Raw genomic sequence first — 26,874 nt, 5'->3', positions numbered from 1 at the left:
TTTCTTTTTTTTTTTTTATTTCCTTTATTCATATGTGCATACAATGATTGGGTCATTACTCACCTGTTCCTCTGCCCCCTCCCTTTCCCCCACCCCCTCCCTTTTGCCTCCACCCCCTCACTTCCAAGCAGATACTGTTTTGCCCTTATCTCTAATTTTGTTGAAGAGAGAGTATAAACATTAATAAGGAGGACCAGGGGTTTTTGCTAGTTGAGGTGAGGATAGCTATATAGAAAGATCCCCAGTTTTGCTTCCATGTACATATATGTTACTTTCTAAATTGGTGTCGTACTGTTTCTTTAGCAAGATTAGTTCCTCTCCCTATCCCTACACATCAGCATTTCTCAAGGTTTTGTTTTTCAACCGTCTTCTTCTGACATGTTTTCCCAGCAATATTTCATTCACTGCTGTTACTTCAACCAATACCTACAAACTGATGCACTGCAAATGTTTATCTAACACTGACGCCTCTCTCATGCTTTGGAGCCATCTGTTCAGCCCTAGCAACAGGGACTAAACCAGGGAAAGATAAGGTTGGTCCAATATCTGAGCTGTAAGAAAGAAGAATGTGTGAGTTTCAGGAAAGGAACGTCGGGCTGTGGAGCCAATGGAGAAAGAGAAGAGGAAGCAGAGATGCTTCAGTAAAACCAATGGAACCCAATAGGCAACAACTGTGTGTGGATGCTGTTGTGTTAATTTAGCTCGAGATTGAGCACTAGCTTCGAGAAAGATAGGTGCAGGGTATTTCTGGGAAACTGTGTGTATATATATGAGTAGTGCCTGAGGTGATTTGTACTCAGTGAGGTCTGTATCTGTGACCTGTACGTTGTACCACATTGGGAACATGAAAACAGTCTGTTGAGGCAGGGAAGTGTCATTTACACGGTAAGGAGTATGAACTCAGATAGGTGGACCATGGTCCATCCCCTGACTCTGGCACTTTCACACCTGTGTTCATGGCACATTGTCTTACAGTCTCTCCTCCAAATCATCCTGATGCATCCTGAACTTCCTTTCTAACACAAACATCAATGAAATCACTAACCCTCTTTAAAGCCCTTTACAACTACTCATCAGCAAGATAAAATTCAAGCTCCTAAGGATGCAATACATAATTTTCTCAGTTAGTCTCAGCTTCTCTATCCAGTTCATTTGCCATCTCTCCCAGATACCTTTTGGCTTTGACACAGATAAGCCTACAGTGGTTCCAGAGTCACCATTTTCCCTTTCTGCAGCAGTTCATACTCTAAAGTCTATCTCTAATGACACATCCTCTGTGAAGACTTCATTGCCATGTTCTCTCCTTTTCAGTTCCATGTTTGCATAGTGTTTTCTGGCTGAACCATCTGAAGAAACCATCACATTTTATTACCATTACTTGTTGATTTCACTTGTTAGGGTTCAGAGTTATGGGAAAGAGCTAAATTTTATTAATTTTTGCCTCCCAAGGATCTAACAGGTTTGGGTTTAAAGAAGACTGAATGCTGGGCGAATAAATGCCTAGAGGACCGACATGAATTCAAATGTAAAAAATGGATTCCAGATAATGACTTAAAACAGAAAACAGCTACATGATTTGCTTTGGTTACCTGAACACTGTACTCTTGGGATAACTCTGCCTTGCGCTCATTCAATGCTTCCAGAAACACTGATTAAGAAATCAAAGGCAGTGTATCAATTTAATTGTTACTAAGTAACCAGTAATCACACATATTTGGTAACACTTAAATTTATTATGCTCTGTGAAAACCAGAATAGTTTTGTGGAGTCTAGGTTTCCTTTATTTTTTTATTTTTGTGTGTGTGGTTATTTATTTATTTATTTTTAGCATAGTTTTTTTATTCATATGTGCATACAATGTTTGGGTCATTTCTAGGTTTCCTTTAAAAAATACTGTGTAAGGAAGCCTGATTTCCTATCTAGTAGTTGCTGTTAATTGTCCATTATAAGTAGCCAACTTCAACTGACAAAAAATTAATGGATTCTCTATTCATTATTTATGATTTCTTAGAAGCGCAGATTGCTTTTCCTTTTTTATATATTGAGAAGCATCCTTTCAGACAGATTGTTTTCTTTTTGCTTGATAAACCTGAGATTAAGGAATAGAGTCCATTCTCTGCAGGACACTAATTAATTTCAATAGGCATAATACACCCAGAAGATCACTTCATAGATGTCACAAATGACAAGGATACCTGTCACCTGCAGTACAGTGTCACTGATGGGGAATATCTGGCACAATGAAGGAAAATATCCTTACTCCAAACCATAAAAATCAGTATGGGGATTGAAATCAGGGCCTCACGCTTACGAGGCAGGTGCTGTATTGTTTGAGCCATCCCTTCAGCCCTTTCTGCTTGGATTATTTTGGAAATAAGGGTCTTGTTTTTTCCCCTGGCTGGCCTGGACCTCAATCCTCCCATGTGCTTCCTGCCATATCTGGGAAGATAGGCATGTGCCACTGTGCATAGCTTTTTTTTCCTGTTGTGGGGGGGGTCTCCCTAGCTTTTTTTTTTTTGGCCTGGGGTTGGCCTGGAATGGTGATTCTCCTGAGCTCAGCCTCCCAAGCAGCGAGGATTACAAGCAAGAGTCACCAGCACCCAGTTTCCTGGTGGCCTCTTAAACTAAATTGATAACTGGTTTGATTCAATCAAGCAATTAAATCCTCATAGCAGTATCTTGAATAGCGTAACAAGATGAAGAAGCAGGTAGAAGAAAGACACCAGAGTTGTATCTGACAAGCTTTGTAATGAGAGGCAGTGAGGCTGGAGAGGAAGAACATGGAGCTCAGAGTGAGAGAGATCTGTCTGGGCTCAAAGTCATGGCTGCTTAGCTTTCTGACCCCAACTTCTTTAAATCACAATCTCCTCATTTGTAAATCAGGATGAAAAATGAACACATCTTTGGGTTAGGGAGTGTGAACTAATTAAAGTGTTCATCAGGGGACTGGGCACAGAATGAGCCTTTATTTTCAGTAACAAGAAATCCTTTTTGGAATTTGGACCTAAGACAGGCTGATTTCAAAGCCCTTGAAAGATTTCATCACTAACACTGATCCCAAATAATCTGTCTTTTTATAGACCACCTTGTCTTTATAAATGGCCCCACAGAATATTGAAGAAAAATAGTATCCATCATTGTGGATTGCTCCCTTCCCTCAGCTCATTGATCCACCATAAATCCTCTGAAATTACTGCAACAATCAGTGTTCAGTAAGCCATCATTTCTTGCCTTGGACACCAGCTGTTAATTTGGAGTCTGTCTGCCTTCATTGACCCCAGGCTTTTCCAGTCTATTCTTTATAAGTTAGAGAGGCAGTAACTGGTTTTCAAATCTTTGCCCTGCACTTGAAATTGTATTCAAAGTCCTCCTATGATCTGCAAGTGGCTTGCCTTCTTCTCAAAGTTCCACCTGACCCTTGCATAGCAGGCTTGAGCCATATCAGCCTTCTTTTGGTTCAATGGCTGGCTCTTTTACTGTCAGTTTCAATGTAATCATCAGTTCTTGAGAAAAGGTATTTTTAATGATATTGGGTTTGAACTCAGGACTATGCACTTGCTAGGCAAGCACTCTTTCACTTGAACAATGCCTCTAGCTTTTTTTGCTTTAGTTATTTTTCAGATAGGATCTCACACTTTTTGTCCAGGCCAGCCTTGGACTGTGATCTTCCTACCTATAGCTCATATGTAGTTGGAATTATAAAATAAGCCACTATGTCCAGCTTTCTGGTTGAGATGGGGTCTCAGTGACATTTTTGCTGAGGCTGGACTCAAACTGCAATCATCTTATCTTTGCTTTCTAAGTATCTTGGAATTACAGCATGAGCCAATGTGCTAACAGAGAGAAGGCTTTCTTGACCATTATGTCTATGTATAACTCCTCTCACCCATTGGTCATCACTTTTATTCCTGGCAAATTATTGGCTCTCTGCATAGCTCTTATATACCTACGATGTGTGTATTTGATTTTCTATTAGTCCGTAAGTTGCTGTGGACAGGAGATAAATTTTTTGTGTCCACCACTTCCTATTTGTTAAAAAAGACTGAACCAATGAAAATGTTATTATATGTCTACTATGTGGCAATCACTAGTTTGGATGCTATAAATATAACACTTAATAACAGACAATATTTATGCTCAAGGAACAACAGCCTTCTAGAAAACTGCTCTCAGGGAATTCACATAGCTTACACTAACAAGGGAATAATTTGTAAAGGGTTCAAAGGAACTAGTAGTTCATCCTGATCCAGATAAATGAAATCTCACCAGAAAGAATGGAGATGGAGCAGAAGGAACAAAGGAAAGGAGGCTGTTTTGGAGGACAAAGAACAAATGCATGAGAGTGGACTGTAACTGCTGCCATACCTATCACCCACCATGTTCCAGATCTTGACAGAAGTTACAAAAAGAGGAGCTTTTCTGAAATGTCTTATTTCCTCTAACCAACAACAGTCACAGAAATCAAAATAGTAGAGGATATTTGTGCCTTTACTTCCTCATCCACAAAATGAAGAGCTTGCATTAACAAGCTTCTAAAATCATTCCAAGTGTAAAAGCCCATGATTTGTAGTTTTACCCTTAAATTATAAGCATCTTGAGAGCAGGGATCATTTTACTGATGGTTCAATAAATGTTGAAAGAATAGATTCACTTTTATACAAGTAACAACTTGAAATTCTGACTAGTATTTCCTATACATGGATTTTGTGATTCTCTATTACTAATGAGTATAAAACTCAACTATTTTCTGGCTTGCTAGACAAGAAATCAAGGCAGATAAGTTCATTTTAGTCACTCTTGGAATGGATGATGTTTCCTTTATTTTGTCATAAATAAATGTGTTAAGCAGGAAGGCACTGAAGAAGCAAAGAAAGGAGACAAAAAGCTGTACCCTAAAACATCACCGAAATGTATAAAACATGTGAAGAAAGAAAATGCCCGAGATTTGCAAAAGCAAGATTATTTATGGTAAATACTAGGTAAGAGTGAGGTGGCTACAAGACATTCTAGTTTTTAAAAACGATGGGAACAAATGAGTACATCTTTTGTGCCCTTTTAATTGATTTTTACTTAACAATTTAATAAAAACTTAGCAAGTTCCCGTAAAAATTACAGGATTCTCCAACCAGTTATACTCCCTGCAAATCAAATTTTCATATCTGGGAGAGTTGTTTTTATTACATGGCCTTTACCAAATCCTGTTTCCTGTTCTTAACCTGCTAAGAACAAAAGTGTCAAAACTCCACAGGATAAGGTATTGTGGCAAGTTATATAAAACCTCTTAGAGAACTGAACATTTTACAAATTTAGAACAAACTCAAGAATGACATTCTTGGATCAAACTTTTAATTTAAACTTTATATAAAGTTGATATGTTAGCATATTATTTTTCTAATATTAAAATTCCCCTTTCAAAAGTCATTCAAATCATTCTTAATTGACTACATAACCAAACTCCTTTCAATTCAAAGCTTTCCTCCCTCCCTTCCTTTCCTTATATGGTTTAGCACAAGTACTGCCACCAATCTTTGTTGGTAAAATTTTATTTAAAAAAACAACGACAACAAAAAAAACCATTCGGACTCGGGGTCTGTGTCTTAAGTGGTGGGCTGCCTGCCTAGCAAGCATGAGGCCCTAAGTTCAAATCCCAAAGCTACCAAAAAACCCTCATCTTCTTATAGGCAATGCCTAAGCATGGTAAGGCTGCATGCCATATAACATGGAATAAATTGATAAATGTCAAATGTTTTTAATCCATTCAAAACAAATGTTTTTGATCCGTTTTTAAAATCAAACAAAGCGTCCATCAACTGGAATAACTAAGACCACACTAGCATTGTTTAGGAGATTAATAAAGAATTCTACATGGACACAATACATAAACTTGTGCTAAATGTCAATGACTTTATGCCAATTTTGATATTTTTCAAAAATCTACCTTACTGAATTTTAAATTACTTGTTTATTCCAAATTTGAACTGCATTCAGGAATTACTGCAACTAAATTAATGATTCTTGTTTTCTCTCTCTTTATAGTTTAGTTAATAAAGTCAATTTATTTAGAATGACTAGATTCTTGAATCATCATAGTCCTAGCAAAATAAGAATAAGGAATATATTTAGTCAACCTAAAATTTCCAGTTTTTTTCCCATTTCCATTGTCATGCTTCAACGTAGATTCAGCCCCTCATCAAATCTCTCTTCAACCACACAGGAGGCTTACTTCTTTCTCCAAACCACTCTCCATGCAGCCATCAGAATTCTGACAGTAAGAGCTGATCACACATTCTCACTGTCTGTGAAATCCAGTACATACCCCTTAGCAGAGCCTTTGAGGCGTATGTACTGTAATTTGATCCTAGTCTATCAATAAGTGACCTCATCTTCTGTTTCTCTTACCTCCTCCAGAAAGCCCTGCAGAACAGCAGTTAAGAGAAGGGTTATGAAGTCAGATAGCATGTCACTGCACTGGCCTGTGAGCTTGGTCAAGTGGCACATGCTTTCAGAACATTAATCTCAAAAAATCAAAATAAACAAGAGAAAACCAAATCCCTAAAGACTCCGTTTAACTCCGAGCTTCTGGATGAATAAATCAACATTTGTTGAATCTCAATTTTAAAAACACTGAAGCAAAGTCCCAGGAAGGGACATGAGTTCTCTAAGGCAAAACAGCCAACCAGTAGTAGGCAAGGCTAGAACTAATGCTTCACTCTCTTAAGTCCCAATTTAATATTCTGATCACTTCATGAGATGGCCATGGTCATCGCTCCTTTTTCTAAAATGTTGCAACATTTAAATTACAGAGCCATCAATACGTCTTAATAATGGCATGTTTTCTATTCATTTAACTTTTTTCTAATTTTCTCATGAGTTTATCTTTTTACTTTGACTATGTCTGCCAGGACAAAGACCAATAAAATCTCTTCTGTATGCTCCCAGAGCCCTCTGTAGTTTTGAGCACCAATTATACTATACTGGTTGTCTACTTAGTGGTGGAAGAAAGCTGCCCAGGGGTACAATGAATGATGCAAGGGAGAACAGCATCTCCACAGGAAGTTTTCAGTATTAGACAATTTAGAAAATAAAATTTGATGTGGAAAACCAAAATATGATTGTATATTGATTCATGTACTTACACTACTGTACAAAGCACATGATTCATACTTATTCATTTATTTCTTTCCTTATTCCTATTATTTTTCTCATTATACAGATAATGAGACTGAAGCAATGGTGCAAACTTAATAGCATGTACAGGATTACCCAACTATAGATCAATTCATACCTATTACCAAACCTAGTAATTTGTTTAATGTATGTTATTTCACCTTCACGACAGGAATTAGTACAAATGAATAAATATAAAAGTGTTTGAGTTTCTATACTCATTGCCCCATCACAGTGATATGGCACATGCATAATTTTATAATTTGACAGCTCAATAAACAAAAATATGATGCACAGATAGACTTAAATATTAATATAAATAAAACCATGATTTCTAAGATCAAGATGTTTTTTCTTCTTCAGGATAAGCATATGAAATTTAATTTTAATCATGGAAAACAAAAAGGCAGACAATCCAAAGAAATTAAACTATAAGGCAAAAAGCAGAGAGAGTGAATAGGATTAGGCAATAAATTTGCAAGCTCAATTTAGTGTGCATTTAAAAATGGCATAAGGAAAAACATATAAGAGTACGCCACTGTCTCAATTATCATTTAAAGGTAGGGAGCCTGTATTATTACTTATTATTACTATCCAATTATTCTTTGTCAATTCCAAAAGAAAAAGAATATCAGTTTTAGGATAATGACAAAATTTCTTCTGAAATAAAGAACAAATTTTAAAACTTACCATTTTTTAGTTTTGGCAATAACTCAGTTTGCCTTTGTCCATTAAAGATAGTTTAGCTAAGTGTCAAAAAAAAAAAAGGACTCCTTAAGCAGCTCCTGTGCAGCAGGTACCAGGAGTTGTATATTTGTAACCATCTGTCTTCAAATCCTGAAGATATCACATTTACTCAAAACCTCTGTGGGTACAGAACATTCCTCATTGTCCTGGGATGCAGAACAACACTGGAGAGAATGTTTATTCCTCACAGTCCACATCAAGGCAGGTGGAACAAGCCTTCAGCATTTTGATTATTCCCAGAACAAGGTGAAAATCATGACTCATTATAATTACATCGCATCATGACTTTTAAAATGCATAGATTTCCCCTTATGCCAATTGAAAACTAGTTGGTCGATCAAATGAACCTTTTATTTCATGCTTCCTTTGCTTTTGCACTTTGCATTTTAATTATGTACAACAAAATGAGAATTTAAAGCAGTTATCTTACACGTGCTGGATAGGGGCAGTTGTGAAGGTTCTTGTGTAGCTTTCCACAGGACACTAGCGAACCAAATGAAGTGATTTAAATCATAAACAGCCTCAAAAAGGACTGACTACTCACAATGTTCATCAGGGTGAGGAGGTAGTTTTGAACATGCTCCTTGCCATGGAAACGGACCACGGAGTCATCCACTCCCAGCAGCACCTCGATGTTGTAACCGTTTTCTCCTGTATGTCTGCGGCGCCTTATCGTTTCATTCAGCTGCTGGTCAACGTTGCTGTAAATTGTATCTAGATCATCAAGACCTTCCAGAGCCGACTCTATTAAGAAACAAAAGGAACCCAGGCATTTCAGTTTACCCAACGGGCCTTCTAATACTTTCTTAGAAAAATGAACCTTCTTGGGGGCCTCATGCAATCCATAATCATCAAATGTGGTTCTTCAGTTTATTCTAGAAATCACTGGCACACGTGTACCATCAAAACGACCTTCTAGGAATTCAAACAGAGCAGCAACATTGAGAGTAAAATACTACTATAGTCGGGAAAGCAGTGCCACCATGCCAAGCTGAATGGCCTGAGGGTAAGAGTGGTTAGTCTCTTCCTAGCTGCACCCAGTGGGGATGCAGAACAGAGGGCAATTACACCATCATCAAGTAAATAAAAATTGTGTGCCACTGTGTTTACAGTGCCCAATATAAAGGACGATAATCATGGAATATAGAATTTGTATTACATAAATTTTAATCACTATTTTTTCCAGTAGCCTTAATTTAAAAATCAAATTATAGCATAGCAACACAACTACACCTCATGACATGATTATTTGGTCACTATGTATATTACTTTATTAAGTCTGAGTATGGTTGCCTAGTGAATGTTGCTAGAAAAACAGTATATGGATTAACAAGATATAATCACTTAATACTATAGTTCTCCACATTTGGATTGGCTATCACCTGATAGCAGGTAATTCTCATTGCTATAAATCTGAATCTGTGAGATACTAAAGTAAGGACTCAGACAGAAAATGACATATCTAAGAAAAAACAAAATAAACAATTTTTCTTTTATGCAGTTCAAGAAAATGATATTTTAACTTTCCAAATGGATGCATCATATACAGATACAAATGCATGTAGACACACATACACCCCACACACCAACAACATAGAGTAAGACAGACATTCTCAGGTTTTAATGACCTACATTATTCACCTTCATAGGATTATTTTTTGGTGAAGAAAACAGTTCGGTGAATTAAAAATAAAATATTATTTGGACAGAAAAATTAGAGATTCAAACCTGCTGGTGTGAAAAACTAAGAGTATATTCATCTCTTCAAGCACATAAAACTCAGAAAAGAATTTATTTTATAAATGGCCTTGATGTCTAAAACAAACTTGACAGAACTTGCTCTGACTTGCATGCTTTCTATAGAGGTTTATTTAATGCTGTACTGGGGCCTGTAAGCCATTTGAACCAGCAACTAACATTAATGAATAGGTATGTTCCTCTCCACCTATGTGGATTTAGTAAAGTTGAGGGGGTAAAAAGGTGTTTCTTGGCCAGGAAGATTGATGACCAAGCTTTAGCCACATGGGATTAGAATAGTGGAAGTACAGATTCCACTCACGCCCTATCAACATTAAAGAATATATAGAAATACCAAATACATGTACACACCCAAACTCTGCTGATGACCATTTAGTTTGAAAGCTATATTGTACTTCACATTGACCCAAGCCCAGATGCTAGCTCATTAGCTGGGAATTTCCTCCTCACCAAGGCCTCACATTGACTCCACAATATATAAATAACTCTCGCCACCATCCATATCAAAACAGACAGCTTTCCTCAAAAGCTGTTTTTCAAGAGCTGCAAAGTCACACTGAGGGTAAGAGACTACACCTGCAGACAGCTTTACTATTCAACCTCAAGTCCCTTCACACACTTGAGAATGTGAGAGGTTGTGACAGCCCTATACAAATAGGAAATTCATCCATGGGCTCTCAGTTCTAAAAATGGCTCTTTTTGGCAGAACTGTCAGAGGCAACGTCCAATGGAAATATACCAGCAATATCTTCATATTATTAAGCCTGATTCACGAATGAAGAAGGCTGAACTCACTGCAGAAAGACCATTCCTTTGGCCCTGACACACTTTTGTTCTGATTTTTGCAACATTTTTTAAATAGGTGGTTTTCTGGTAAGAGAAGAAAATTTTTAAAAATTAAAAAAAAATTTTTTTTGATGCTGCAAAAGGAGCCTTTTAAAATCAGTAATACATTTTTGTCCTTATTTTCCCTTGTGCTATGCAATGCTCTTTTCTATGGTCCCCTAAATGGACAATGCCAAACATTTTAAAAACAGTGGGACAGCTTCTGGCTTCTTGCACTTTTTGCTTACATACCTCAATATAATTACAGGCATCTCTGGGGCTATGAAATATTCTCATTCAGAATGAATTTATCTTAATATACCTGCTTTTTAATGGTCAAATGATCCATTCATTAAAATGCATGGGCTTTCTAATTAGACATACCTGCCTTTAAATCCTGGTAACACCACAACCTAACAGTTGATTTTACTTAAGATACTTAACGTCTTTGACCCTCAGCCTCATCTTCTATAAAATGGAATTATAATACCTATTTTTTTCAGAGTTGTTATGAGTTAAAGACATAAAATATTTTAAATTGTACTTACTGTTGTTACTTATAATGATGACTTTCCCAGTAAAAAAATATCATAAATCATATAGTTACAGTTATTTTAAAACGGGTGAGAAAAAAAATCTGGAATCAGCAAGGGAAAATCTGAACTGCTGATAACCTAAAAAGAATGAGGTTGATGATATATGCTGCAAAGCACAAAGGAGACACAAGAAGAGAAGAATCTAGAATGTACATTCAGTCAAAATAAGGATTAAATGAAATGGCACTTGGCCTATTTAGTTCTTTAAAAACCTAATACAAAATTAGAAAGAGCTAGCTTATGAATGATACTCAGCTCTTAACACATATTTAGTGAGAACCCACACATACGTAGACCCTGAAAAGGTGGAGAACTTCTCCACTGCTCTCTAGGAACTGATCGCTGGAATCACACAGACGTACTTGATTTTTATTCAGAATGGAGCTGTTTGTATTGTGTAGTGGTGAGCAATTATGTAGAATTGAGTCACTGTCATGACTGCTATGTTAGCTTGACCTGATCAGGGTACCAGAATGTGCTGTTAGTAAAACTCTCACAATTTAAAAGATAATGCAGTCTGACAAAACCTTAGATCCCTCTGTCTCTAATTCTAACATTAACTCTGCCTCCCATATAACACAGGGATAGGAAAACAAGCAAGCGTGAGTATCGTGCTAATCATGTCACAACACGCCCTTGCAAATCTGTTTCCTGCTTAGGACTGAGGGGAAAAAATCTCATAGAAAGCTGTAGGCAAACTCAAGAAGTGAAAGTGGAGTGATGCTTTATATTGGGTATCAAAAATGATGGATCTTTTGTGGCACTCTGTTGACATCTTGTTAATCAGTGATAAAGTCATACGAATGAAGGTGGCTGAGCTGGGCAGCAGAGAACATGATGTAATAACAGAATTAGTAGAAAATCAGGCATATTTAACCTATGAAGGGCTTAGGGAAAGGGAAGGGAAGAAAAGAGAATAGAGAGGCTTGTGGTTGATACAGTGGTACTACTACTATAGTTAACTTTTGTTAAAGCAAAGTTTTGAACTTAGTAAAGTATAACTAATGTTATTGATTATGAACACTAGGCTTGAAATGTTTCCAAAATGGAATATGGCTTGTGTTTATGCCTAATCCTATTCATAGGAAATCAATGTGTAGGACTGGTAAAATCATCTCTTATCCCAGAAGATATTCCCATGGTCTGAAAAAGAGTAAGAGACAAAAGTAAAATTGGAAAGGAATAAGTTCTGAATCTGGTACAAATGCCTGTGAGGTTGGATGGTGATTACAGTCAAACTCTGACAGAATCCTCCACTCAATTTCTACCCTCACCTTCCGAAGAACAGAACATCAATTTTATTCAAGATGTGTAATACCAGCTAACTGACAGCCCATCTTCCTTGTGACTTAAGATTACATGTAAGTAAAGATAAGTTAATAAAGTTTAAAAAAAAAACAACTTTGCTTATGTCTTGGTGAATTACATGGAGTGCTTATATTGAAAGGTGTCCCCAAAGACTCCTCAAAGGAAGAGAATTCATGTCAAAAGATGCACCCCTTTTGCCCTCCACTCAGTATTTCTTCCTGCTGCCTGGAGAAATAGACATGCAATCAGGAGCTTTAGGAGACAACCTTAAAATGAAGGTGTGTACTCAGTATGGTGGCATGGCTACAGAGGAGTCTCACTTACCCCATACATGACTGTAGAGCTTCAATAACAGCCCTGGATTAGCTCCAGATTGAGTTAAAACAGGAGGGAAGACACTTCTATCATATTAGGTCATCATTCTGATGGATTCTTCTTTTATATGCCTCTGAATCTAATCCTAACATGTGTGACACTAACGATATTTAATTTTGTTGACTAGGTTTCTCTGCATGCCTACTTCCTATAAGAATGCAAATTAATATTTATGTTAATACATGGATGATAAAGTAAGGTTCACTTTATCAAAATGAATTACAACACCTTTGTAGTATACTTATTTTAGAAAATGAGGAAGAATCATATTGTTCTGTAGTAACCATAAATGCAGAATAGCCTATATGTAGAAACCTGGCATTCCTTATGAATGGAATACTGTTATGAAAATGAAGTCACTGGAACACCACGAGCTGGATTTTCCAAGAGTAGGTGGAGAGCCTATGATCAGAGTTAAAAATACATATAAAATCCAACAGAAGTCATCTGCTAACATCAGAAGCAGAGAGTGGTCACCTTAAATAATTGTGTGGATCTGATTGTGTCAAACAAAGTAATTTTCCATTGACATCTTATTTTTTTAATTTAAAATTATCACTTCTAATAGTGATAACAGTATCTTCAAATATATGAGGGTACTATTCTACCAAGATATGAAATGTTTCTGTGAAAAGCAGTCATATTTTTCACCAACTAGGAAGTTCCATAATGATCATTCAAAGAACTATATTCAGGCCAATTTATTATGTCATGTCAGAAATTTCACCAACTGCTGCTTCAAAAATAAAAAAGACATTACCATTAATAAATATGAGTTTCCACAACTTCTTTTCCCCAAAAGTTCTAATTCTAAAATACATGTGTTTGCTTTTATTTTCACTAACTACTTTACATAGCATTGATAAATGGCAAATTATATCTCCTTTTTTTTAAGGAAGAAATAGAACTGACTTTATTTACAGATGAAATGACTCTATATATAGAAAATCCTGAAGAATCAAGAAAAATATACTAGAACTCATAAGTTCTCAAGATATAAGGTTAATATACAAGTGCTCATTACTTATTATATTGTCCATTTCATTGTATAGAAAAATTGACAATGGAATTAAAATAGTTTATAATAATATCAAAACTGAAATGCCATATTATATCTCTTAAGTAAAAAATAATGTTTTCATACTTTGGTTTGGTGATCATTAGCAAACAAAACTAAAAAAAAATTACCTCATTGTCTCAAATATAAACTTTGACTTTCAATAAGAATCTCCTACATGTCAACTAGAATGCATGCTTTTAGTTTCTAATTAAAAAATACTTTAATTAAAGCATCTTAAGCAATAAGGAAACATTAGTTTGCATGGCAAGAGATCTAGAAGTACGATGATCCCTGGGTTAATCCATCAATAGATCAGAGAACGCAGTTTCTTCCATCTTTCCATCAGATCCTGTCACTCTTGCTCTACAAACTTTGTCTTTAGACTAATTTCTTTCAAAAGGGCTGCACTAATCAGCACATCACAGCCAGGTCTAAGACTGTCTTCCTGCATGTCTTTCTTAGCAGTAGGTTAGAACCTTTACTAGAAACTCTGGTACCTTCACCTACATGTTTCCATGCCCATATCTAAACACAGCCTGTATTAAAACCATCCACAGATGAGAAGAATCAAAATTCATGTATGTCTTAGACAAATCAAAACTCAATCCCTTGGCCTAAGGCCAAGCTCTTCTGAAACATATGCTTGGGAGTGTGAGGCGCTTTTTAAAAAGATAAAGAGAAGGCTTAAAGTGAAAGATGAGGGGGAAGTGGATGTTTAATAAACAAACCACTTTGATGAATTTCCTTTCATATCCTGTTCTTCCCTTATTCCCCAGTAACAATCTTCTACTGATTTCTTATGTTGCATAACAGTATTTTGTGTTTAATTTCACGTAGTATGATCTATGTACCAAGACTCATTTCTATACTATTTTGGCTTCTTACTGTCTTTAAAAAGGCACAGTCCTTTATTCTTACAGTAGTGGATTATTGTCATTGTTACTTGATTGGCCCCACTGCAACCATTTCTTGAATAAATAACTGATGTTACTTATCATGTTTAAATGTAGGCAAGGTTGTCAGACAAAATTCAGTATTTCATGTTAAATTCAAATTTAAAATAAATCACATTTTTTTCTGTACAAGTATGTCGCAAATATTGTATTTTCATACTTAATACTAAAAACTTATTTACTACTTATCTGAGATGCAAACTTTAATGAGAGTCTTGGATTGTTATTTGTTAGACCTCGCAACTTTGGGCATGGGGAATGACCCTTCGTCAAGCAGGACATGAGTACGGGGATTGACCCTCCTCAACTCACTTCTTCCTTCCACCCCTGTCATTTTTTTCAGTTTCAGAACCAATAAACTACTGCTACCTTATTTTCTTCCTTTACTGCTTTAGTCTTCTTTTACTCATATAAATTCCAGACACTTGAAACTCAAAGAACTTCCATGAATAAGTTCGTTATTATCTTTCTTGACAGAGTCATCAATAGTCCTCATTTTCCTGCCCAGTTTTCTTTAGAAAACCATCATTGGGCCACACAGTCCATATTCCGTTTTAGCTTCCAAATTAATTATTTTATTCTATTTCATTTAAATTAAAATCTTCATTGCCAGTGATCACTTCCTTTGCAATTCTTTTTCAACTAAAATCATAAGGCTAATTTTTCAGAGCACAGTTTATTATTCTATATATTTAGCAGTATGATGAGCATTTCTCTTTTTCTTAACCAATTTATATTATCATTTATAGCTTCTGTAGTCAAGTTCTAGTAAAGCAAGGAGGTAATGGAAGACTAGAGGAAGAGGTCACCATACCCAATTTACTAGATATAAGCTATTCATCTTAGACTGCTACAAGTTAAGGTTCTAAGTAAACTTTACCACACAGAGGACAGATAGAATTTCATTTCACAGATGTCAATTTCAAAGCGGTGTAATTTCCATCAGTCATAACCTATATCTTACTTTATTAAGGATAGAAAATATCTTCACCTTAAATTTCCCCAGAAATTCTATATGAGCACACCACATTTTTCTCCAAAGGCATAGGAAATGATTAATAAAAATTTACAGTTGGTATAGCAGAACTATCACCATTAATGCTTGCCATTTATTCTTTCAGATAAATATTTAAATTACCTGGACACTTTCCTTGACACTTGTCTAAGAACCAAGCATCCAGCAGTGGACAGGGTAAAAAAAGCACCTGCTTTCATAGAACCTACAGTCTAGTGGCCAGAACTATGAAGTAGGGTTAAAAATCAACAACAACAACAAAAAACAGGGAGCAATAGGGACAGAGTAAGGGAGGCAAGGTGTTCAAAAACAGACATAGAGACCTTGCAAAGTGATGGATCAAGCCACATGAATACCAAGTATTATTTGCATGAGAGACATAACAGCATTTTACATGTAATGAGTGCTACGGTTTGGATGGAGGAGTTTGTTTCCCACGAGTCCATATGTTGGAAGTTTGATCCCTACTGTGGGTGAAAGATGTTATGGAATCTTTAAGAGGTGAAGCCTAGTGGAAGATCACTGGGATCATAGCCCAGGAGGGATTGTGAGATCCCAGTCACTCTTTGGCTTCCTGTTTCAGGTATAATTCTTGCTCCTGTGCATGTTCTTGCTATGATATTACACAGCTGGCAGGGCCTTCACTGTAACAGAGCCAATGCAGGTGTCATGCCCTTGAACCTCCAAAACTGATTTAAATAAACTTTTCTTTGCTATGAGAACATGTCTCAAGTAATCTGTTGTAGTAACAAAAAGCTAGCATAGTATATTCATATTATGGATCTTTCAGAAAAAGATTGTATGTTATAACACCAGGGAAATCAGAAGTGGTTCAGCAGACCTCACAAATCTATCCTGCTTTAATCTTCAGAACACATGAACATGGTGATCTATCATTCCTATGATCATACTGTATTATATGGTACAACTGACTATAGAATAGAGGCATTATCCAGGTGGCTTGATTTAATCTGAGCCATTAAGAGCAGAAAGCTTTCTGGCAGGACAGAAAGTCAGAAATGTGAACTAGAAGAGTTTTACAGGCCATTGCTGGTTCTGAAGATATAAGACCAGAGAGAGACAGTACACCTGGCCAACAACTAGCAAGGAAAGGAACCTCAGGCTTCCAAGAATACCACCCTGTATGATCCTGGAGTGAGATTCTTTCTCCATATCCTCCAGATAAAATTTCAACTTGGTGAGCACCTTGATTTTGGCCTTGTGATATCCTAATTAGTCCAGTGGCTTGGAATTCTGACCTGTAGAGCAGTGAACTAATAAATAAATGGGTGCTACTGTAAACCACTAAGTTTGTGGCAATATTTTATGTAGCAAAAGAAAAATAATTTGAGAAGAATGGAGCTCTAGTTTTAGCTCTCTGTGACCAACTGTATGATTTTGGGAAAGATGCTAAAGCAAAACAAAATGCGTATTTTTATATCATGTGTTTTAAAAAAAACATGAAATTCAGTTTTGATATTTTTTTTAATGTTTTTGTCTACTAAATCTAACACCTCTGTCAAAATTTCTGGGTTTATTTTGGCAGGTTAATTTTAATAATTATAATATATTTTATTTTCCTGCTTTGCATACTTGGTAATTTTTTATTAGTGATCTGACATTATGAATTTTATCATTTTGGCTTCTGGATATATTTGTATTCTTGAGCTTTTCTTGGATGTAGTTTAAATTACTTGAAAACATTTTGTTCCTTTCAGGTGTTGCTTTTAAGATTTATTAGGCAGGGTCAGAGCAGTAATAATCCCAGTAGTAATTATTCACCACCACTAAGGCAAGACCACTCTATCTCTTCTCCAACACTGAGTGAACAACGAGATATTGCAGTCTGACTAATAGGAACAAGTGCCATCCCCCAGACACTGTCATTTCTAATCCTTTTAGGTGATTCTTTCCAAGCTTTGCATAGTTTTCCCACAATTATGCTCTGATCAAGACTCAACTATATATTAGTGAGCACCCTGCACAGATTTTCTGAATTCTGTCTCTATGTGGCTCTCTTTTCTCCCATTCTCAATCTTCTGAACTCTGGCCACCTTCATCACTCATGACTTTCAGCTCTGGCTTCTTGATTCTGGGAAACTTTCAGGATGTAACTGGATTCCCCTTCCCTGAGACACAAACTGGAAATCCTCGAGGCAGTAAATTGGGGAAATCCTGAAGCTTCCCTTAATTTTTTCTCATCTCTCAGGATCACTCTCATTCACTGCTTAATATCCAGTACTGTGCAAATTGTTGTTCATGCATTTTGTCTATTTCAGGTTGTTTAAAACAGGAGGGTAAATTTACTCTTTATTGTATCTTGACCAGGACCAGAAGTTCACTTATTTGGTTTTGCTATGAACATATGGTGGTTTAGAAGCATTTCATTATTTTTACATCAGTACCATGATGCAGAATTTTTATTCATTGTTCCCTAAGTGACTCTCTATACAAGTTTTCTCAGTTCTGTGGGAGCTGACTAGTGATGAAATGTTCAGTGTAAACCCTGACAATGCTCATGCAGTAAAAGTTAGACTTTTGTGACACATTAAATCTCCTTGAATATGTCATTCCAGCACATACACTATATATAATATATATATTATATATATATGGTATGTAAGAGAGAAGTTAATGTTGAGCTATGACATTTAGTAAATCTCAGAAGTACAACTTTTCTCATAGGAGAATGTGAACTTCTTTGTCCATTAAAGCTATCTGAGTCAAAAGGTATTGTAAATGTGTTTACAGAAAAACTTCCAAAAGAAGAAAAATTCTGCTTTGTGCCATTACTTAGTGCAAATATGTATGGAGTTCAAAAATTGAAACTTTAGTAAACACAGGTATTGCCTTACAGTCCAAACAACATGATATTTGAAATATCCACTGGGTATGTTTTGCTGTGAGTTATTTTTTAGAGAATTGGATTTTTTTAAAATCATACTTAATCATGCTACAGAGGTGAAGGCAACAATTTTATAAATTAGTGTTCACTGTGGACCATTTCGTAAAATCAACAAGAGCAACAACAGGACAAAACCACTCATTCAAAAAAATTATCTTGCGATACTTTAAGAAAGAGGCACAATGATGATTCGTGGTGCAAATGGTTATATTATCTAAATACCTTTCTTGATTTTAAACATCCTTTGCATTTTCAGCCCAAGAAAGTCAAATATTTATATGTTTAATTCAAATTCAGGAAAAACATCTTTGATAGGTTAATATGAATGTGGATGTAGTGATATTATTTTATCAATGACTATCATAAAATTAATAAGTACAGATATTTTTCTTCAAATACCAGACTATGTAGAAATACAATTTCCGAATGAATATGTGATTTTACGGCTCAAATTATTCAGTAGTTTTAAAGATCTAAGAGATGGGTAGTACAAAGAGAATCACTGCACATGAAAATGTTAGAATTGCTAGAAGAGTTTCATTACTTCCATCCCTCCTACCAACTTTTCATTTCTTTCTTCGCCCTCTCCATCCATTCCTTACTATCCTTTTCCCCTTTCTTTCCTTTCCTCCTTCCCTCCATTCATGCACTTCAAGACATTTCTTGAGAAGCTTTTGAGCACAGAGCCTAATCCAGCATCTACAACCAAATGTGAGTAAACCCAGATCCTGTTTTTGAGGAGGTTACAGCTTAAAAGGAGAGAAGGAAATGTAAACAGACAGATAAATATATAACTAAGGAAGAAACACTTTACCTTGAAGAATCTGAGAATGTTTAAAACAAGGAAATGACATGTGGGCTGAATTTTAAAGATGTGTACAGAAATCAGACAGGTTACCAAATGGGAGGGGCCATTGCAGGCTATGAGCACAAGAGGTACAGAAGGTCTGGCAAGTATAGGTACAGTGGAACAAAAGACCTTCAAAGATGATGGAGCAAAAAGTAAGTGAAGACCGGGGTTGAAAAACGTGGTTGCTAAAGTGGTTGTAGAACGCTTACATGTTCTACAGATGGACTTAGGGCCCATTTTCCTGGGGCAGTTCTGTGCCATGCCTGTTAACCCAATATAAATGTTAGTAATGTTTCTGTTCACTCTGAAATGCATTCTAATTTGAACAATAAGTAGTCATCTTACTCACAAGTCTTTTAGTCTCAGAATGTGATTTCTAGAAGGCAGGCCTGAATCTATACAATTTGTTTTTATGCATATGTCTTCAATGATAAAAAAGACCCTATTATAACAGGACTTCTGTGTTTTTGTTCCAATGTTGTGGAAATTGGAATGGTATGATTATTTAGTATTTGCCATTCAACCTGCTTGTGGTGTACACACCCACAGAAGCTGCAGCTACATTCTGCAATGGGGTTGTAGTTAGAATTCCACTTGAAAATTTAATGCAAATGTTCATGTGGACAACTCTATGTGATGCAGAAGTGACATGTGTATTTATAGCAGTACCATAAAGATAGGGGTTTTCTGGAGCAGGACCCTAGGTCTAAATGCCAACTGAGTGGATGTTGAAAGGAAGATGTGGTAGCAGTAGCAGTGGTTTGTTATCCTTGGATAACATTACGATGGCAAGTTGTTGGAGTCAATAGGTCCAGAGATGCTATCTCATGCTCCCCATCCCTGAGTTAGCAGCAATAACAGCATCCGGGTGAGTCAAATTGCTCTAGTCCTGGAGCCTAGAATTAAAGGCTACTCCTCCAATCCTTCCAAAAATTCAATATATATTTAATTCTTTAAGTTCTTTCATGCTTAAAATAGTGTGATTTCAATTTCCTGAACCGAACCCTGACATATCTTAAAAAAAAAAAAAAAAAAACAACTGGTCCTCAAATTCACATCTACGTAACAAAAAGGCTGGGTTATTTAGTAACCTGCAAGATCTCTCCTACCTTAAGAATACTGCTTTTGTGATTCTCCACTTTTGTAGAATTTACTTAATACCTCTATTTTTTCTCTCCTGCATTTCTCAGGAATGTTTTATAGTTATAGCTGTTAGTATTCAGAAAATATACTTTTTAGTATTCAGAAAATTTACTAAAGTTACATAGGATGTGTACAAGGGAAGGATAAGAGTTCACTCATTCATTTAACAAAAAATCTACTGAGAACCTACTAGGTACCAAGTGTTCTCAAGTAACATTTTATAAACTTCTTGAATGATTCCATGTATTTAGATAAAGTTCCTAGATACACATGTACCTTTGTGCGGTTTGCAATTTAGTGAGACTCATTCCCCAGCCTGTAGATACCCTTCCCTTTCCTCCTCTTCCCACTTCAGGCTTTAGTCAGCAGAGCTTCACCCTTACAAAGATTGACCTGAGTCAAATCAAGATTTCTTTCCCTTCTTTCTGGGCCATATTTTCCATTTCTACACCATTTTGCTTTTGTCAACAGAATACATCACCACACATTCTCTTTAATGACAGTCTCAACTCTACAATTCATAATGCTCCACTTTCCAGGTATCTCTAGGATTGTCCTTTGAGAGATCCTCTTCTCACTAAGGGTTGAGAACTGCCCCAAGGCCCTTTGTTTTTTTACAAATAGACCTTGAACAAATCATTCAGTAATTGAGCTCTGTTTTTCAAATCCTGAGTTATAGAACATTCGTACATTGATATTGCAGTGTCTTCTCAAAGCATTAATGTACCTCATATATAACAGCTCCTTCAACTTTCTTGCACATTTCCAAGCAGTAGAAAGTTTGAAATCATTTTTACATTGCTTACTTGATCAGGCAGGCCATTGCCAAATTCTGATAATTCTTGATAGGCAATATCCTTCAATATGCCACTATACCTGCATTTCTGTACCTAGCTTCACGTTTCAGCTTCGTATTTAACTGTGCCTTCTCTTTTCCCATTTTCTGTCTTCTATATTTCTCTTGTTTGGTCACCTAAGTTATCTTCTTTAAATGTTACTCCAGGAACTTTTAGTAGTGAAACTTTCCTTTCTTCATTAAGTCTAAACCTTTTTGCATTAGCCAAACATTTAACTACCTGAACTATATACTTTTTTTCCCTCTGGAAAAGTTAACATAATTATTTTCCAATATATAACCTACTCATTTTCACCATTTTACCTATTTAATTAGCCTAGAAAGATGTTTTTCTGAACAAACTAGTGTCTCAAGTATCTTTAAAGGAATTATTCATAGACTTCCCCATTCCAAGAGACCAACTTATATCACTTCATCTAACTCTAATCAGTACTTCCAGTGAGCTCTCTACTAAAGTCCACAAAGCCAAAACCCAAACCCAAAACAGAATCTAATGCTAACTTCATGTATTATATTTTTTCCTTTTGTGCAACAGATAGCAGAGCAAGTTCTTGATAAAATATAACCACAGTTAATAAAATCCACAACAGCATGCTACATAATATAACAAGACAAAAAATATTTTTGATCAGAAGATAAAAGTCATGTTTGTCAAAAACATAATAAAAAATAAAAAAGAAAGGAAGCTAAGTGTGCACTATATAATATTTAAGTACAGTTCTACTCATATAAGGGGACTCTGACATGTGAGAGTTACTGCATTTTTTTTTCCTTTCTGCTTTGGACTCTATTGTAGTGATTCCATGATGCTGAAAACATAAAAATGTCATTGAGTAATATATTTGTGATTTCAAAAAATCTGATAATAATTGAGTCCATTAAAAAAATGGGAAAATGTGCTTTAATGTAATCTAATAAGAATGAAACACAGTAAGTGGTCAATAATGACTATTTAACAAATAAGTGAACCAGTCAGTGAGTGAATAGTTTGGACTTAGAGAAAATAGAGATGTAAGTGAATTGTAACGGGTCAATGTGCAAAAACTGGAAAAATGAACATGGAAAACAAGTAGCTAATTATCACTGAAGTTTCTAACAGTAATGGGAGTGATATTATGAAAGAAAATCTGGAGATAATATATACACCCAACAGTAGGAAGACAGTTAAACTGACTGTATCTTATCATAATATACACAGAGGTGTACACTATTATATAGGTAGGGTCTCTCTAATCAGAAAATCTGAAATCCAAAATTATCCAAAATCTGAAACTTTTTTGGAACATTTTGGGTATTAGATTTTGGATTTGGGTTAGAGACATTAAACCTTGAAAGTCTATGTAAATATTCCAAAATGTGAAAACACCTGAAAATTGGAAACACTTCTGATCTCAAGCATTTTGGATAAAGATATTAAACCTATATCACATGATTTATTATATATTATATTAATTACATTATATATACATGTATATCAAAGTCAGTTACTCTTCATTATTCATGGATTCGCCTACTCACTAAAATTTACTTATAACCCCCAAACCAATAACTCTCAGTGCTTTCATAGTCATCTGAAGACATGCAGAGTGGCCAAAAAAAACAAACAAATACCACTCATTTAGGCAACAAAATATAACAAGAAAATTATGATTTATAAGAACAAATAAATGTGTTATTTTCAGATGACATTATTATTTATATGGAAAGATCAAAAGTATCTACAGATTAATTTTTATAATTGATAAATTAAAGCAAGACACTGAGTACAAAATATATAAAATCACTTGCATTTTATATTAGCAAGAAGTAAGAAATGAATATTTTTAAAAACATTGAGGAAAAATAATACTGTTCTCAAAAGTATTAAAAAAAACAACAAATTCTCTGGAAAAAAAATCTAACAAAGATGTGCTAGACTTCTACACTGAAGACTATAAACATTACTTAAAGTCATAAATTACTGCACCACACAGCTGGAGAAAATATTCATAATATACATCTGAAAAAGTATTCACATACAGTCTGCATGCAGTACTTGTAAAAAGCCATATCCTCAAATATGTGCCACACCAAATTAGCATTCTAGTAGGCAATAGGTATATATAAAGCTTCTCAACATGGTTAGACATTGGAAAATCATAAAATTAAGACAGAATAAACATATCCATTAACAATGGCTAAAATCTGAAAATAAAGCCTGACAATACCATGCATTAATCAGATATGGACAGAGTAGAATTATTATAACTGCTTGGAGGAGGGAAGGTATACAAGTAAATGACATTTAAAGCTATTTGGCATTATACACTAACATTGAAATTATACACAAGACAAACCAATTAATTCTACCTGTATGAAAAGACCAAATAGAAATGAGTACCTTTGTAAACTTACTATAATATTCTAGATAATGTAAAGCAAAAGGAGCCAGATAAAAAACTGAATACTGTATGATTTATTTTATATTATATACATTAACTTCATGAAAAGGACAAACTACCCTATTTCAATAGATTTCAGTAGAGTGCTTATATTTGGAGAGGTAGATGGTACAAAGTCAGCTTTTTTTTATTCTATAACTTAATATGTATGATGAATATATTTATGAAAGTTCACTGGGGTAAAAAGATTTGAGAACTCTCCTGTAAATCTGCAATAGATGAAGAAAAAAATCACAAAAATATCTCACAAAAGATTTAAACAGAAACCTTTTCTATGTCAATGATCTTGCTTGACACATGAACAAAGAAACATGAAATGACTGAATATCATAAAAATCCAAGAAAGATATTATGTATCAATCTGAGGTGATGAAAAACGATTTATGCAAGAGTGGCTAAAACTTCCTACAAAAACTGCCTTCCCTCCCCTCCAAAAAGTAATTTGATAACAAAAACAACTGTAAATCAATCCACAAAATTTATTTCCTAGGGGTAGAAGGTCTGGATAACGTAAGCCTCCCTAGCACACAGAGAACATGTGCCAGATTTTTGCCAAAGATGTCTATGAGATCATTCTTCAAAAGGCTTCCCCTCCATACTCTTGACATGAAATAAACTTCTTTGGTATTTATGTATGCTTGATTCTCGTTCAGTATACTTTATAGGTCTTTAAATAAAACCAGCTGTCATTCTAGCTAACCTTCAGGGGAAAAAATAACAAAAGAAACAGTTTCTTCACCACACTTTTGTGTGTGTAAGAATCACATAATTCTTAGGGCTTGAACACCTTACTGCACCAAGTCTGGAGCGGCACCCTAGCTGTACTTCTGGAGGTCCGGAAACAGTAACTTCGGGCTGTAGTTCACAGTACACTGCTCTGTACTATCGTAGGAACTACTTATTTTCAGTTTATCTGCTTGTGTTAAAACTGTGATGGATGCATTATATGATTTTAACTAGCCTGGATGATAGAAACTAATACAATAAACTATATAACCTTTTTTCTGAAAACATAAATCTTTCATCTGCTATTTAGATCATTTATCTGTCACAATGCTGTAACAATGTTAACCTACTAAATAATTTAAGAAGGAAAGTAATTAAAGTGACACCTTTTCATATTAAGGATTATCAAGTACATAAATTGACTCTTCAGCAGATAAGCTCTGAATTTAAGAGATGATCCTCATACTTAGATAGGAAACATCTGAATCTGTCAACATACAAATTCAGGATTTGTATGAAGGGAAATATCATTCATATACAAATTAACATGTGCCAAAATAAAAATTTTCAAAGAACAACACAAAGGTTCACCATCTTATATACTTTAGCCAAAAAAAAAAAGGTAGGGACAATTGAATTCAATAATTTCAAAGGCCAATATGTATTATTATACAGGTGAAAGATTATAAAGTGATTAAGTGAACTAAACATAGGTTGAATGAAAGGCAGAGAGATGTGAGGCTTAGTTAAAAAAAAAGATAAAGAAAATAATATAAAAACAAAATGAAAAAATCTGAGAAAACACCACACACGGTGGCAATGTAAGTTAGTACAGCCATTATGGAAAACAGTATGGAGGTTTCTCAAAAAATTAAATGTACTATCATCCCATTACTGGGTGTATATCCAAAGGAAATGAAATAAGTGTGCCATAGAGACATCTGGATTCCGATTTTAGTGAAGCACTGCTTGCAATTGCCAAAAATGGAAACAACCAAAGTATCCATCAACTGATGAATAAGAAAAATCATTTCTTAAATAAGCCATGAAACAAAACTGGTGAACCACGCTACTACTGTGATTCATATTGTGAGTGGTGGGAAATGTCCCCTGTATTTGTTTGTTTCTGTATTGAAATAAAATGAAAACTCCAACCAGGGGGCCTACTCTGGACCTCAAGAAATTATCACAAAAATAATGAACTAAAATTAGTGAATTATTTTGAGTTTCTCAAGATATAGTATAGAGTAATTATGATTATTTGCTTTTGATTCACATTAATTTATGAAATTATGAATTATAACTTAAAAAAATTTATTATCATGAGCAAGCAAACAGAAGCAGTGAGATGAAATATAGAGAAAAGGCCAGGTAGAGCTGGGGTGTGTGGCTCAAATGACAGAGCACTTGCATAGCAAGGGTGAGGACTGAGTTCAAACCCCTGTACTCCCAAAAGAGAGGGAGAGAGAGAACACCATGTGAAAAGATACATGTGTGTGTAGTATGATTGTTCAATCTTCCAGTGATAAATCAGAATTACTTTTTCCTGCCATTTGATTTTAACTGGGCTAGAAATGCTAATACCTTATTTTGTCTAATGAAATCCTTGAGGATATGACAGTTGTGCTGATGAAATATATACTATCTATTAAGCATTTTAAATGCTAATTGAATATAACTAATTATTACTAATTGTATCAACATAATCACAAATTGCCACTTTAATGTATTGAACACATTATCAATGAGTTATAATAGACGAAAATAAACTTATGCTTTGTTTTTTAGAAACTGGAAAAATTAGCAAGCTATACTCAGATTAAGAATTATCAACATTAACATTAATTTGTGTATAATTGACACATATTTTTCATTACAGAATATTTGAGATGATTATTCCAAAGGGAAAAGAGCAGAAAGATGGATCAAAACATTAGCCTGTTTGCCTACACAGAAAAGGTAATGGTAGCTTGTTGATTGCACCAGGTCGCCACTGTTAGACGATGACAATCCTCATTTTTCTCATCCTTCTTTAGAAAGATAAGGCTTCAGAACTACAGAATCACTCCAATTGCCTGGCTTTAATTTACTTAAAAAAAATCCCTGTATAGTGCATGTGCAGGTAATAATCCTTGAACAATGTCTTTCA

At 35.2% G+C, this 26,874-nt stretch overlaps 1 protein-coding gene across 6 annotated transcripts in view; it reads right to left on the bottom strand.

Moving 5' to 3' along the window:
• Adamts3 (ADAM metallopeptidase with thrombospondin type 1 motif 3) overlaps positions 1-26,874 on the bottom strand; it is a 244,478-nt gene that overhangs the window by 42,508 nt on the left and 175,096 nt on the right. For all 6 annotated transcript variants that reach the window (XM_074042034.1, XM_074042029.1, XM_074042030.1 and 3 more), the window contains one exon: positions 8,459-8,658. In XM_074042034.1, the coding sequence (XP_073898135.1) occupies positions 8,459-8,658 (200 nt within the window). The remainder of the gene's footprint in view (positions 1-8,458; positions 8,659-26,874) is intronic.

Source organism: Castor canadensis, chromosome 9, assembly GCF_047511655.1.
Source record: "Castor canadensis chromosome 9, mCasCan1.hap1v2, whole genome shotgun sequence".
In the NCBI taxonomy this organism is placed as follows: domain Eukaryota; kingdom Metazoa; phylum Chordata; class Mammalia; order Rodentia; family Castoridae; genus Castor; species Castor canadensis.
Note: the sequence above shows the minus strand (reverse complement) of the source record. Positions and strands in the feature narration are given on the sequence as shown.